At 41.4% G+C, this 16,378-nt stretch overlaps 1 protein-coding gene across 1 annotated transcript; it reads right to left on the bottom strand.

The window, feature by feature from the left end:
- Positions 1 to 586: 586 nt before the first annotated feature.
- Positions 587 to 3,254, bottom strand: DEFB129 (defensin beta 129). The gene is made up of 2 exons (XM_039237695.1): positions 3,197 to 3,254; positions 587 to 1,032 (listed from the first exon to the last, which is right to left on the bottom strand). The coding sequence occupies exons 1-2, from the start codon at positions 3,252 to 3,254 to the stop codon at positions 587 to 589; spliced, it is 504 nt and encodes a 167-aa protein (XP_039093626.1).
- Between the last annotated feature and the right edge of the window lie 13,124 nt (positions 3,255 to 16,378).

The raw sequence follows: 16,378 nt of genomic DNA on the forward strand, positions 1-16,378 counted from the left end.
TAACTTTTTAAAATGGAGCTGTTAGAAAATTCCCAGTTACCTATATGGTTTGCATCTGTGGTCTGCCTTCTGTCATCTATTAGAGTCACCGCTCTGCCTATTGTCCGTCCTGTTGGGAAACTTGCTGAAATGCCTTGTCCCAGAGATAGACATCATACATCTTCTCCCTTACCCACCCTCCTTTCCCCTGTTCCCCCAGATTAAAAAAATTTTTTTTAATGTGTATTTATGTTTGAGACAGAGAAAGACAGAGCGTGAGTGGAAGAGGGGCAGAGAGAGAGACACACACACACAGAATCGGAAGCAGGCTCCAGGCTCTGAGCTGTCATCACGGAGCCCGACGCGGGGCTCGAACCCACAAACCGTGAGATCGTGACCTGAGCCGAGGTCGGATGCTTAACCGACTGAGCCACTCAGGCGCCCCCACACTGTAGGTGATTGAACAGTGTTTATTGAATGACTAATGACTGAGGAAACAGTCCTATGTTTCATTTTACAGCTAGCAAAAACGGAGAGGAACTTGGTGTTTTAAGGGAAAGCCTCGACTCATCATTCCCTCCAGCTCCGGTCCTGGGGTTGGAAGTGTCTATGGCGGTGGCGCTGCTGGCAAGGAGTCACCGGCCACATCTCTGCTTTCTGTGGTGTCACTCCTGGCAGAAGTAGCAGTGTATGTGATCTTCCATGAGATCGTAGGGCTGGTGGTGGCAGAGTTTACAGTGGTGGCATTTGGGATGAGGAGGGTGTTGACGCTGGCCAAAGGGCTGATGCTTTTGGTTCCGGGGAGAAGAGATACAATATGGTATTTTGTCTGTGTCACAGCATAAGGCTTCTTTGTAGCCTGTAGGTGTTCTTGGGAGTTCCCTTCAAGTGTGTGGGACATTTCATTTTGCATGTAGTTTTTGATCATTTGAACCACTTTTGGTCCAATGCAACATTTTTTCTTCTTGCATTTCTGTATCTCTTTTTCACCCACGGCACAGTAGTCTTTGCATCTCCCAAAACCCATTAAACATCTTCTCAAGCCAAAGGACTCTGCACAAAGAAGAGAAAACAAACAAACAAACAAACAAACAAACAAAACCATTGAACTAAGGTTAATAGCTAGATATGATGTCAAGACTGTCGGAGGGAGAGGAATAGAGTAAGAGGGTGTTCATCAACGCTAAGTTTAAAAAAATGTTTTATTTTTATTTTTTTTATTTTTGGGAGACAGAGAGAGACAGACTGTGAACAAGGGAGGGACACAGAGAGAAGGACACACAGAATCCAAAGCAGACTCCAGACTGAGCCATCAGCACAGAACCCAACGCAGGGCTCAAACTCATGGACCATGAGATCATGACCTGAGCCGAAGTCAGCCACTTAACCGACTGAGCCACACCTATTAATGCTAAATTTTAAGAGCAGTGCCAGGGATGTTCATGGAAGTACCCAGCAGGCTAAGAAAGTCTCTGTACACCCCTGAAATCCAAAATAAATCTCTCTAGTCCCCCTCATTGAGTAACTTTAAAAATCCAGGGCACACAGAGGAAGGGAAAAAAGGAAACACATTTTTTTTCGCATTAGGATATGATTTTATTTATTTATTAATAATGTATTTTTAAAGTTTATTTATTTGAGAGAGAGAGCATGAGCAGGGGAGGGGCAGAAAGGGAGGGAGGGAGAGAGACAGAGAGAGAGAGAGAGAGAGAGAGAGAGAGAGAATCCCAGGCAGGCTCCTTGCTGTCAGCTTGAGCCCACCAATCATGAGATCGTGACCTGAGCTGAAACCAAGAGTCAGAGGCTTAACTGTGACTGGCCCCCCAGGTGGCCTCAGGCTATGATTTTAGACCTCCAACTTAGCATCTTAGACACTTACAGAGCATCACTATCTCTCCTCACGATCCTAGGAAATACCAACAAGAGCAAAATCTGTCATAAAACAAATCCAAGAAAGAACTTCAAAGGAATCAAGAGGACTTTTAGGAGAGCTGGCTTCTTGCCAAACCCACTGGTCCATGACTTCACTGTCCTTGGCAATTGCTTGACCTGGGGCTCCTGGGGCATGGTGTTCTACCATTTTCAACCTCTCTGGACATTCTGTCCCTCAGAGTTCTTGTTCATGATCATAGCCTTCGCCCCATCTCTACCAAGGTAACTCCCGCATGGTTATCTACAGCCCTACATTCTCTTCTTAGTTTAGAACCCCATCTTCATCTGCTGATTTTTTTTCATCCCAGTGTCTCACTTTTTTTCTGAATCAAGAAAGTTCCCTCTCGCTCTATCTTAACAATTCAACCAATTTCCCATAAATAACAAGAGGCTTATGTAGCACCTAATCTTCACACACATTTCAACACCGTTTCTCTCCAGAGACAAAACAATAAAATTCGTATATTTCAGGCAGCTGCATTGATTAAACTGCCATGCTCATGTGGATTTGAGGCTCAAAGTGGCTACGTGACTTTACTCAAGACGACACGACCGGCCGTACTTGCTTATGTTATTACTCTTCTTGTAAGGCCCTGGGGGAAAAACATGAGAAATATCTTGACTTTTGCACTTTCCCTTCCCTGACCCATTGCCAATTGTTATAAATATCTGGGTGATTGTCGTATTCTGAAAGAAGTCTCAGTGCTTCTCTTTTCTTTCCAAAAAACAACAGTCAGTCCTCTGGTTTTGCATTTTGCCATGGTGCATTCCTAGATACCCTGATGAGGGATTGGGGAGTGTCCGAGAAGACAAGGGATGGCACTTTACACATCTGAAAACATTGAGATGGAGAACATAGTTCTACTTACCGGATCCTTAGAGGAGTTTTTTTTGAGCCCGCAAATACTCCGTATTATCCCAAAGTATAAACTGCTAGGAACATTTGCTCCAAAGGATAGTTTAAATTAGAAATAGAGCAAAAATGAGGTAGACTTGGCCGAGTCCCAGATGATAGCTATGTAGAGGGCAGGAAGACAGCCTTTATGTGCACAGAAAACACCCTGCTTCCTCTGTAGCTCTCTGGATAGACCTGTCGGACAGAGTCTAGGGTTGGGGTCTCTGGGGGTGCGTGGGGGACGGTGCGTGACCGAGGCGGTAGGCACACTCTTCGGCCATCTGTTTGGGCACCTCCTTTGTCAGCGGAGCTTGGGTTCCCATTGTCACGGACAAGCCAGATTCCTGCTTCCTCACACCACGCCCTTTGAGTCCCAGGATTCCATATTACCTGTGTTCACCTGGTACTGCAGCATGAGGCTGGCAAAGATAGGAAAAAGGAGCTTCATGGCTGGGTGCCAGAGAGGAGGCCTTGGATCTGGGTTGGTGTTCCTGGGCTCCAGCCTTTATTGGCCTCTTCATGGCCGTAGGCTATGAGCAGTGAAGTACAGCCCCGGCTGACAGCAGGTGTGTTTTCACCGATTCTATCTGAGAAGAGCTTTCCTGAACACTTCCGTGCAATATCCTCCCCCGCTCTTGATCCTGGGGGAAACATAAGACATATGAGATGTGAGAGAAAGTGCTAGCCCTTTGCCTTCCTCCCTCTTAATGTGTGAGCATGGCAAGGGTAGTATATTTGTTTTTCTATTTGTCAGCTAATTATGCCTAAGGCACTTAGTGTGGCAGAGGCAGAAGAGCAGAAATCGCTACAACCATGGACTTCTGGAGGGCCGTCTCTGTTTTTGTACTGGAGTCTCCACTGTTTAGCATGGGCACTGGGTTACCATGACAATTCAGGACATGTGTGTGTTGAATGAGTTTCTTGTAGGCAGCTCTTGGCATAACTAAAAAAAAAAAAAGTTTATTTATTTATTTTGGAAGAGAATGAGAATGAGCTAGCAGGGGAAGAGCTAGAGAGAGAGAGAGAGAGAGAGAGAGAGAAAATCCCAAGCAGGTTTCATGGTACCAGCACAGATCCTGATGTGGGGCTCAATCTCACGAACCATGATGCCGATAACCTGAGCCGAGATCAAAAGTCGGTTGCTTGGGGCGCCTGGGTGGCTTAGTCGGTTGAGCGTCCGACTTTCGCTTAGGTCATGATCTCGCGGTTCGTGGGTTCGAGCCCCGCGTCGGGCTCTGTGCTGACTGCCAGCTCAGAGCCTGGAGCCTGTTTCAGAGTCTGTCACTCCCTCTCTCTCTGACCCTCCCCTGCTCACGCTGTCTCTCTCTCTCTCTCTCTCTCTCTCCTAGAATAAATAAAAAAAAACATTAAAAAAAAAAAAGTCGGTTGCTTAACCAACTGAGCCACCCAGGTGCCCCTTGGCATAACTTGGACTTGTTTTTTATTGAGATATAATTGACATATTACATATTTGTTTCAAGTGTACAACATAATGATTTGATACTTGTGTATATTGTGAAATGATTACAATATTAAGTCTAGTTAACATCCATCGCCAAACTTTTTAGATTTACTGTCTAGCAACTTTCAAATATACAATACAGTATTATTAACTATAGTTGCCATGTAGTACATTACATCCCCGGGACTTACTGATTTTCTAACTGGACATTTGTGCCATTTGATGATCTTTACCCATTTTGCTTCCCTCTCGTCTCCGCACTCTAGGCAGCCACCAATCTGTTCTTTGTGTCTGTGAGTTCATCTTTTATTTCAGAGGCTACATATAAGTGAGATCATACAGTATTTGTCTTTCTCTGTCTTGGCCTAATTCACTTAGCGTAATGTCCTCAAGGTCTATCCATGTTGTTGCAAAGGGCAGTATTTCCTTTCTTATGGCCAAATAATATCCCATTTTATCTATATTACGTTTTCTTTATCCGTTCATTCATCAGTGGACACTAAAGATTGCTTTGATGTTTTGCTATTGTAAATAATGGTATAATGAACATAGAGGCATAATGTTTTTGTTTCTTTCAGAAAAATACCCATAAATGGAATTGCTGGATCATATGATAGATCTATTTGTCATTTTTTGAGGAATCTCCATACTGTTTTCCATAGTGGTTGCATCCATTTAGCATTCCTACAAAAGTGCATTAAGGGCTTTGTTTTTCCCACATTCTTGCCAACACTTGTTATTTCTTGTCTTTTTGGTAATAGCTACGCTAACAGGTGTGAAGTGATATTTCATTGTGATTTTGATTTGCATCTCCCCAATGATTAGTGATATTGAGTACCTTTCAATGAACTGCTTGGCCCTCTGTATGTCTTCTCTGGGCAAATGTCTATTCAGATTCTCTATCCATATATAGTCAGATATGTTGTTGTTGAATTGTTTGAGTTCTTTATATATTTTAGATACTAATCCCTTATCAGATATGTGATTTGCAAATATTTTCTCCCATTCGGTAGTCTGCCTTTTCCTTCTGTTGATGGTCTCCTTTGCCGTGTAGAAGCTTTTTGGTTTAATGTAATCCCATTTGTTTGTTTTTGCTTTTGGTGTCAAATCCAAAAAAATCACTGCCCAGACCGATATCAGGGAGCTTACTGCCCAAGTTTTCTTCTAGGAGTTTATGTTGTCAGATCTTATTTTCAAGTCTTTAATCCACTTTGAGTTAATTTTTGTGTACAATGTAAAGTAGTGGTACAGTTTTGCAAATTCTTGTGTGACTGTTCAGTTTTCCCAGCACTGTTTATTGAAGGGACTGTCCTTTCCCTATTGTATATTCTTGGCTTCTTTGTCATTAACGGATTGACCATATATGTGTGAGTTTTTTTCTGGGCGCTCTCTTCCTTTCTGTTGTTCTGTGTGTCAGGTTTCAGGCCCAGACCATACTGTTTTGATTACTATAGCTTTGTAATCTAATTTGAGAAAAGGAAGCACAAGGCCTACAGCTTTGTTCTTTTTCAAAGATGCTTTGGCTGTTTGGGATCCTTTGTGGTTCTATTCAAATTTTAGAACTGGTTGTTCTATTTCTATGAAAAACTCTTTTGGAATTTTGATAGGGATTGCATTGAATCTATAGACTGTTTTGGGTAGTATTACATTTTAACAATACCAATTCTTCCGACGATGAGCATGAAATATCTTTCCATTATTTGCGTCATCTTCAATTTCTAGCATCAGTGTCTTATATTTTCAATATGGGTCATGAAAGTATAGGTCACCTCCTTGGTTAACTTTATTCCTAGCTATTTTATTCTTTTAGACAAAGTTGTAAATGAGATTGTCTTCTTAATTTCTCTAAGAGTTCAATATTCGTGTTTAGAAACACAGTTGAATTTTGTATATTGATTTTGTGCCCTGAAGCTTCACTGAATCACTAATTAGTTTTACCAATGTTTGGTGGCGTCTTTAGGGTCTTTTGTGTAATAATATATCATGTGCAAATAGTGACAGTTTTACTTCTTTTCTGACATGGATGCCCTTAGTTTCTTTTTCTTGCCTAATTGCCCTGACAAGGATTTCCCATACTTTGTTGAAAGAAAAGTGGTGAGAAAGGGCATCTTTGCCTTTTTCCCGATCTTAGAGGAAAACTGTTCAGCTTTTCTCCATTGAGTATGATGTTAGCTGTGGACTTGTCATATCTGGTCTTTATTGTGTTGAGGTATGTTTCCTTTATAACCATTTTGTTGTGAGTTTATATTATAAATGGATGCTGAATTTTGTCAAATGCTTTTTCTGCATCTATTGAGATGATCATATGATTTTTATCTTTTATTTTATTGTGTCACATTGATTGATTTGCAGACATTTGTCCATTCTACGTCCCTGGAATAAATTCCTCTTGATCATGGTGTATGATAGTTTTAATGTGCTGCTGAATTTGGCTTGCTAATAATTTATTGAGGAGTTTTGCATCTATGTTCATTAAAGATATTTGCCTGTAATTTTCTTTTCTTATAATATTCTTGTCTGATTTTGGTGTCAGTAATGCTGGCCTCATGATGCTGTTATAAGTTATTTTGCTACTTTTACTTTTTAGCCTTCATACTTCATAAGTAATTAAACTATCACTTTTGCAACATTAGATTATTCTGAATTTTACTATACATTTACTTTTACCAGCACAATTTATACTTTCATGGTTTCCTGTTACTAATTAGTACCCTTTCGTTTCAGCTTAAAGAAGTCCCTTTAACATTTCTTGTAAGGCTGGTCTACTTGTGTTAAATTCCTTTAGCTTTTGCCTATCTAGAAAACTCTGTATGTTTCCATCAAGTCTGAAGACCAGTTTTGCCAGGTAGAGTAGTCCTGATAGGCAGTTTTTCTTTCAGTCCTACGCATATACTGTGCCACTTTGTTCTGGTTTGCAACGTTTCTGCTGAAAAAATCTGCTCATTTTGTCCTATGGGGGTCCTTGTATGTAACAAGTTGTTTTTCTTTTGCTTCTTTTAATGATTCTCCTCTTGTCTTTAAAATTTGAAACTTTAATTATAATGGGCCTGGTATGGGTCTCTTTGGGTTCACAGTTTTTGGAACTCCCTGGGCTTCCTGGATCTGATTGTCTTGTTTCCTTCCCAAGGTTAGGGAGATTCAGTCATGATTTCTTCAAATAAGTTTTGTGCCCCTTTTTCTTTCTCGTCTCCTTCTGAGACCCCTGTAATGTGAATGTTGGTTTGCTTGTTATTATCCCATAAGTCCCTTAAGCTTTCTGCTCTTTGTATCATTCTTTTGGCTTTTTGCTGCTCTGATGGGGGAATTCTGCTGCCCTTTGTGGTCACTGATCCTTTCTTCTGCTGCATCTAGTCTGCTGTCAACCCCCTCCCCCCCATTGTACTTTTCAATTCAGTGCTTGTACTCTTTTTAAAAAATATATTTATTTTTTGGGAGAGTGCAAGTGGGGGAGGAACAGAGAGAGGGGAACAGAGGATCTGAAGTGGGCTCTGCAGACAGGCTGACAGCAGCAAGCCTAATGTGGGACTTGAACTCAAAAATTGCATGATCATGACCTTAGCCCCAGTTGGATGCTCAACCAACTGGCCACCCAGGCACCCCCACTTGTCATATTCTTGAGCTCTGTGACTTTTACTCCTCACTTTTTTATATTTTCTATTTCTTTGTTGAAATTCTCACTTTGTTTATCCATTCATCTTCTGAGCTTGGTGATCATCTTTATGACCATTATTTTGAACTCATTATCTGGGAAATCAGTTATCTATTTTCATTAATCTTTTTCTGAAGTTTTATTGTATTCCTTTGTTTGGAACATATTCCTCTGTTTCTTCATTTTTCTTGACTCTGTGTGTTGGTTTCTATGCATTAGATGAAACAGCCACCTCTCCCAGTCTTGATTGATTTGCATCATGTAGGAAATGACTCTTACTGTTCAACCTTACCCTGACTTTGGTTTTCTCTCAAATCGTTGTGATTGTCCTAGCTACCTACTTTATTTTTGGTGGCTACCAGTAGTTGAGGTGTGAGAAGGCCTGTCAGTGTTCCAAAGGGGAAGATCTTAGTCAACACTGAGGTTCTGGCTGACTGGAAGCCTTACTCTCAAGCAGCAACTTTTAGAGTATGTGAATGTACCTTTTTCAGGAGAAGATTGGGGGTTGGCATTTCTGTCTGCTCCCTCTGGCACTGAGCTCCGGGGTAATAGCCATTTGAGAACTGTTTTGCTACCATCCCACTGAATCCATGAGTGCAAGCCTCACTGGCCACCAGGGGATGTGTCGTCTGGATGGTGGACATAAAAACTGGGGCACAGATATATACACAAGGTCCTTTCTTGGAGACATTGATGACCTGGGGCAGGACAGAGAGAGGGCATGAGGCTGGCCCCTGCTGGTCTCCCAGGTCTCTGGAGAGGGCTGTAGTTGTCCCCTAGACGTGTGTTTAATTAGAAGCCCATCCCTGAGGCTACAGCTACAAAGAGAAGCTAATAGGCCTCTTTCACAGAGAGACTGGGGATGCATTTCATTCTGCTGTCACTGCTCTGCGCCCTGCAGGAGATGGGGTGTGACTGGCTAAACATTCTTTTCTTTGTAACAGGCCTGCAGGCCCTGTGAGCACAAGCCCCACTGACCACCAGAGCCGGGTGATTAGGTGCTGTCCCCTATGTGACAGTTGTAAAAATTCAGGTGCCCTGTGAGCACACAGGCTCCTCCCTTGGAGGTACTTGTGACCCAGAGGGAGGGAGGGGAAGTGCAAAGATTGAGCCCACCAGCCTCTGTCCCCAGAGAGCACCTCAATAGGCCTCTAGATGTTTGCCCAACCAGCAGTTCCAAGATAAGAAATAAGCTTCTTTCACAGAAAGACTGGGCATGTGTTTTGGTCTGTTGTCTCTGCATCATGCCCCGTGGGGGTGGGAGCCAGCCAAGAACTGTCTCTCCATGTGTTACAGTGCCTTGGGGCCCATGAATGCAAGCCCTGCTGGCCATCAGAGCCAGGTGATCAGGAACTGTCCCCTGGGTGGCAGCCATAAAAACTGGGGCACCAGATGTAAAAACCAGGGCACGATACGTGTGTATAAATTCCCCTCCGGGCATTAGTGGTGTTCTCTAGTAGCGGAAGGAGAGAGCAGAGAGATAAGTGCCTTTCTCTGAGGTCTCTGGATAGGGGTAGAGTTGGCCCTTAGATGTGTGTTTAATTAGCAGCCTGCTCCTCTGTAGAGCTGCAGCTTCTGAAGATCAGCTGATAGTCCTCTTTCACGGAGAGGCTGGTTACCTCAGTCTGCTCTGTCCTCGTGTTGGTAGTGGGTTAAGACCTCTTTCTCTGTTTTTGTCCTGTGAGACCTGTAAGTGTAAGCCCTGCTGGCAACTAGAGGCAGGCAGTCTAGAGGTGTCCCCTGGGCAGCAGCAGCAAAAACTGGGCAGTCAGAAGCTGTACAAGCTCCTTTCTGAGAGATACTGTGAGCTGAAGTGAGGCAGAGGAAGAGCACCAATATGGCGCCCACCAGCCCCTGTCTTTGGAGAGTGTTTCTGTAGTCCCCCAGATGTGCGTTAAATTTGATGCCTGTCATGCTGGAGGTGGGATTTATAGTGAAATTGTGTCTCAGCTTCTCCTACCCACTTCACTATGTGTGTTTTTTCTCAATCATTCAACGTGTAGGAGTTGTTCAGCTGTCTAGCTGTCTAGCCCCCTACCCCGAAAGAAATTGTTATGTATGTAGCTGTTGATTCAGTGTGGCTGTGGAAGGAGGTTAAGTTCAGGATCCTCCTACATTGCCATCCTGAATTGGAATCTCCTTGCTTTTGTTTTGATTGATTAAATATTTTTCGCTTTAAATTTATTCCCATCCCTTGTTTGGAAGGCACACACTATATTTACTTAATCATTAACTTAGCATTTTAAAAAATATTTATTTATTTTTGAGAGAAAGAGAGCACAAGTAGGGCAGGGGCAGAGAGAAGGGGACAGAGGATCCAAAGTGGGCTCTGTGCTGACGGTAGTGAGCCCAATGTGGGGCTTGAACTCGCGAACCGCAAGACCATGACCTGAGCTGAAACTGGATGCTCAAACGCATGAGCCACCCAGGTGCCCCATGGAAATTTTATCATACATACTCACCTGTCAAAATCTAAAGTTAATTAGTATCTTTCTCCTTTTTATTTTAAAAAAAATTTTTAATTAATTATTTTTTAAGAAAAGTAAGCCTTTATTTCCTTGTTTCACATCTTCTTCTTATAAAGATTTAAAGCATTATAATTCCACCTCTCCTGACTGATTTACAATAGATTTTGTGTAGTTATATAATTTTTAACCCAAGACAATATGTTTATTGTTTTATAAGTCAGCCTTTTCTCCTTGGTATTATTCCATGATCTGAAATTAACTTTGTTAGATATTAATATATAGTGACTCCAGCTTTCTTTTTACTGGTGTTTGCATGGTATATCTTTCCCCATCCTTTTATTTTGAGATTGCTTATATTTCCACATAAAATGCATGTTTATGTTTGTAAACAGCATTTGGTGTGAAAAAACTCATTTACCATAGTGCCTGGGTGTCTCAGTTGGTTGAGCATCCAGCTCTTGATTTCAGCTCAGGTCATGATCCCAGGGTTGTGGGATCGAACCCCATAAGCCTGGTTAAGATTCTCTTTCTCCCTCTGCCCTCACCTCTACTCACTCACACTCTCTCTCTCTCTCAATGAAATAAAAACCCATAAAAACAAACCCCTCCCTCCAAACCCAAGCCCATTTATGGTCAACACATCATTCACCATTAAGGAAATGCAAATCAAAACCACGGTGAGATACCACTTCACATCCATTGGGTGGCTACTACCAAAAACCCCAGAAAATAACCATAGTTGGTGAGGATGTGGAGAATTTGGAATCCTTATGCACTATTGATGGGAACGTAGAATGGTGTAGTTGCTAAGGGTAATTGTATGGCAATTCCTCAAAAAATTAAAATAGAACTCCCATATGATCCAGCAATTCCACTTCTAGGTATATACCCCAAATAACTGAAAGAAAGGTTTAGAAGATATATTTATACACTCATATTTATAGCACCAATATTTGTGGTGGAGGCAATACAAGTATCACAGACAAATGAATGGATAAACAAAATGTGATATATACATATTATGGAATATAATGCAGATTTTAAAAAGAAAGATATTCTGAAATATGCTGTAACATGAATGAACCTTTTTTTTCTGAGAGAGAGAGAGACAGCGCGAGCAGGGGAGGGTCAGAGAGAGAGGGAGCACAGAATCTGAAACAGGCTCCAGGCTCTGAGCTAGCTGTCAGCACAGAGCCTGACGTGGGGTTTGAACCCACGAACTGTGAGAACATGACCTGAGCCACAGTCGGACACTTAGCCGACTGAGCCACCCAGGAGCCCCAACATGAATGAACCTTGAATATAACATTATGTTATGTGAAATAAGCCAGTCACAAGAAAGATAAATACAGTTTGATTCCACTTATGTGAGGCACCTAGAGGAGTCAAATGCATAGATACAGAAAGTAGAAGTGTGGTTTCCAGGAGGTGAGCAGAGGGGAAAATGAGGAATTATTGCTTAATGGGTAAAGAGTGTCACATTGGCAAGATGAGAAGAATTCTGGAAATTGGTTGCACAGCAGTGTGATTCTTTCATGGGTCACTCATTTTCTAGTGAAAAAAAATCCATCTATATTTTAATTTGTGTATTTAAACCATTTACATGTACTATGAGCATCAATGTATTTGGATTTTGGTCCATTTTTGTTTTCTGCTTGTTCTCTCTGTTCTTTATCTCCCTATTTCACCTTTTCTGCCTCTTTTTAAATTATTTGAATATGTTTCTAGTATCTCTTTGAAGTTTTTTCACTGATTTTTTTTGACTCTAGAGTTTTTTTGTGATTTCTTTAGGGGTAACAATATATAATCTTTTCACAATCTACATAGAGTTAATATTTTATCATTTTGAGTGGAGTGTAGTATTCTCGCCACTATATAAGTCCCTTTATACCAGCCTCTGTATGTTGTCATATGTATTACATTTACATATAGTAAAAGCCTCATGAAGTGTGTTATAGTCATTGCTTTCAGTTGGTTTACAAATATTTTTTTTAAAGTTTATTTATTTTTTGAGAGAGAAAGAGGCAGGATGAGAGGGAGAGAGAGACTCCCAAGCTGTCTCTGTGCTGTCAGAGTCCCCATGCGGGGCTCAGTCCCATGGACTGTGAGACTGTGAGCCAAAATCAAGAATGAGACACTTAACCAACTGAGCCACCCAGGTGCCCCCTTATGTATATTTTAAAGCACTTAAGAGGAAAGAGCATTATATTTACCAAAATGTTTATCATTTCTGTTGCTGTCCTTTCATTATTGAACTTCTATTTCCCCCTGTTGCATCTCCTCCTCCCCGCCCCCAAACTTTTTGGGAAGAAATTTCTTCAGCTTTTTTTTAGAGCAGGGTTGCTAGTTTTCTTTTATCTGAGAATGGATTTCTTTTCTTTTTTTAAAAACCACTTTATTGAGGTATAATTGACATACAAAAGGTGTACATATTTAATGTATGCAACTTGATGAGTTTGGAGATAGGTACACATCTATAAAACCATCACCACGATCAGCACCATATGCTTATGATCGTATATGACCTCCAAAAGTTTCTTCCTCCATTTAAAATCTATTTTTCATTATTTAAAAAATTATTTTTATTATTAATTTATTTAAGTTTTATTTATTTATATAATCTCTACACCCAACATGGGGCTTGAACGCATGACCCTGTTATCAATATTTGCATGCTTTGCCAACTGAGCCAGCCAGGTGCCCCTAAAATACATTTTTAAATTCATTTAGTGATAAGAGGACTAAACATAAGATACACTGTTTTAGCAAACGTTTTTTAAACTTTTTTTTTTAATCTTTATTTTTGAGAGAGAGACAGAGTGCGAGTAGAACAGGGGCAGAGAGAGAGGGAGACACAGAATCTGAAGCAGGCTCCAGGCTCCGAGCTGTCAGCACAGAACCCAAAACAGGGCTTGAACCCCCGAACCATGAGACCTGTGAGGTCATGACCTGAGCCCAAATCGGATGCCTAACTGATTGAGCCACCCAGGTGCCCCATGTTTTAGCAAATTTTTAAGTACACAAGATAGTCTTGTTAACTATAGGCACCATGCTGTACAGTACTTATTCACATTTGCATAATTGAAACTTTGTAGTCTTTGACCAACATCTCTCCATTTCATCTCCCTCCCTGCCCCAAGGCCAGGCCCTGGTAACTACTACTCTACTCTCTTCTTCTATGAGTTTTATTAATTTAGTTTCTTTATTTAAGTAGGATTATGTAGCATCTATTCTTCTGTGTCTGGTTTATTTCACTTAGCATAAAATCCTCCAGATTTACCCATCTTGTCATAAATGGCAGGATTTCCTTTTTTATTAAGGGTGAATAATATTCTATGATATGTGAATATAATATTTTCTTTATCTATTCATTCATCAGTGTCCATTTAGATTACTCCATGCTTTGACTATGGTGAGTAATACGACGGTGAATATGAATGCAGATATCTCTTTGAGATCATGATTTCACTTCCTTTGGATATACACCCAGGAATAGGATAGATGGATCAATGTGGTAGATCTGTTTTTAATTTTTTGAGGAACCTCCATACTGTTTTCCATAGTGGCTGAACCAGTTTACAGCCCCGACAGCAGTGTACAAGCGTTCCAGAATTTTCCATTTTGTTGCTAACACTTGTTAACTTTTTTTTTTTTTTGATACTAGACAGCCTAATAAGTGTGAAGTCGTATCTCATTGTGATTTTGATTTGTGCATTTCCCTGATGGTAGGTGGCTTTGAGCACCTCATATACTCGTTGGCCATTTGTATATTTTTGGAGAAATTTCTATTGAGGTCTTTTACCCGTTTTTAAAAATCAAGTTAATTGTTCTTTTGCTACTGAGTTGTAGGAGTTCTTTATATATTTTGGATATTAACTTCTTACCAGACACACAGTTTACAAATATTCTCTCCTATTCCATAGATTGCCCTTTCACTCTATTGGTTGTTTCCTTTGTTGAGTAAGCTTTTTAGATTGGTATTTTGGTAATTGTTTGCTTCTCTTCCTCTTCTTCCTCCTCCTCTTTCCTTTAGTAACTTTTAACATTTTCTCCTCTTTTGCTGTCTTCCTTTGGGATCTGATGACTTTTTGTAGTGGTGTTCTTCCATTCCTTTTTCTTTACTCTTTGTAATTTCTGTAAAACAGCTTGTAGTTACAACACCCTGTTTTAAGATGATGACAGCTTAAATTTGCTGCAAAACTTCATACTTTTACCTCTCCCCTCTTCAGAAAATAGGTTATTAATGTTATAATTCACATGTTTTTGTATTGTGTATCCATTAACAAGTTATAATAGTTACAGTTATCTGCATTTTTTTAAAGGGACTTTAACATCATTGCAATATATAGGAATTCTGAATTTGGCTATATATTTACCTTTACCAGTGATTTTTAAAAAAATTGATATTTATTTTTGAGAGAGAGAGAAAGAGAGAGAAAACACAAGTGGGGATGGGGCAGCGAGAGAGAAAGAGACACAGAATCCTTCTGTGGGCTCCAGGCTTTTAGCTGTCAGCACAGAGCCTGACAGGGGGCTTGAACTCACTGAACTGTGAGATCCTGACCTGAGCCAAAGTCAGACGCTCGACCAACTGAGCCATCCAGGTGCCTCTACCAGTGATTTTTATACATTTATGTCTTTTTTTTTAAATTTTTTAAAAATGTTTTATTTTATTTCTAGGAGAGAGAGAGACAGCGTGAGCAGGGGAGGGTCAGAGAGAGAGGGAGTCACAGACTGAAACAGGCTCCAGGCTCTGAGCTAGCAGTCAGCACAGAGCCCGACGCGGGGCTCGAACCCACGAACCACGAGATCATGACCTAAGCGAAAGTCGGACGCTCAACCGACTAAGCCACCCAGGCGCCCCTATGTCTTTAGATTTTTTCATTAGTGTCCTTTCATTTGAGCTTAAAGAACTTCTTTTGGCTTTAATTGTAAGGCAGGTCTAGTGGTAATGTATGCCCTCGGCTTTTGTTCTGGAAGTCTTTATTGTACCTTTATTTTTATTTTATTAAAAATTTAAAAAATGTTTATTCATTTTTTAAAATGTTTTTATTTATTTCTAGGAGAGAGAGAGAGAGAGACAGCATGAGCAGGGGAGGGTCAGAAACAGGCTCCAGGCTCTGAGCTGGCAGTCAGCACAGAGCCCGATGCGGGGCTCGAACCCACGAACCACGAGATCATGACCCAAGCGAAAGTTGGACGCTTAACCGACTAAGCCACCCAGGTGCCCCTCATTTTTTTTTTTTTTTTTTTGAGAGAGAAACAGAGTGTAAGTGGGGGAGGGACAGGGAGAGAGAGACACACAGAAGAATCTGAAGCAGGCTCCAGGCTCTGAGCTGTCAACACAGAGCCCAGTGCAGGGCTTGAACCCATGAACAGCAAGATCGTGACCTGAGCTGAAGTTGGACCCTTAACTGACTGAGCCACCCAGGTGCCCCTCACTGAACTTCTTTGAGAGGATTGATTATTCTGAATTCGTTGACAGTTCACATATCTCTGTTTTTAAGGGTCGGTTATTGGAGTCTTACTACGTTTTTTTAATGTTTAGTTTTGAGAGAGATAGAGTGTGATGGGGGAGGGGGCAGACAGCCAGGGAGAGAAAGAATCTGAAACAAGCTCCAGGTTCCAAGCTGTCAGCAGAGAGCCTGACGTGGGGCCCAAACCCACGAACTGTGAGATCATGACCTGAGCCGAAGTTGGATGCTTAACCAACCAAGCCACCCAGGCACCCCAGGAATCTTATTACTTTTTTGGGGTGCTGTCATCTTTTCCTGATTCTTTGTGATCCTTGGATCTCTGTAGTGGTGTCTGGGCATTTGAGGACGCAGTCACCTTTTCTAGTCTATACAGGTTCAAGTTGGCATGGAAAGACCTTCATAAGTCAGTTCAGCCTGCGGTTCTGGGTGAGTTAGCTCACACCTTTCACTGGCAGGTGGGGCTGGCTGTGGGGTCTCTGGTTGGACGGAGCTCCCGCCTGTGGCGTGAGCTTTGGT

The sequence above is a fragment of the Hyaena hyaena genome, unplaced genomic scaffold (assembly GCF_003009895.1).
Source record: "Hyaena hyaena isolate Hyena2069 unplaced genomic scaffold, ASM300989v1 scaffold_131, whole genome shotgun sequence".
In the NCBI taxonomy this organism is placed as follows: Eukaryota; Metazoa; Chordata; class Mammalia; order Carnivora; family Hyaenidae; genus Hyaena; species Hyaena hyaena.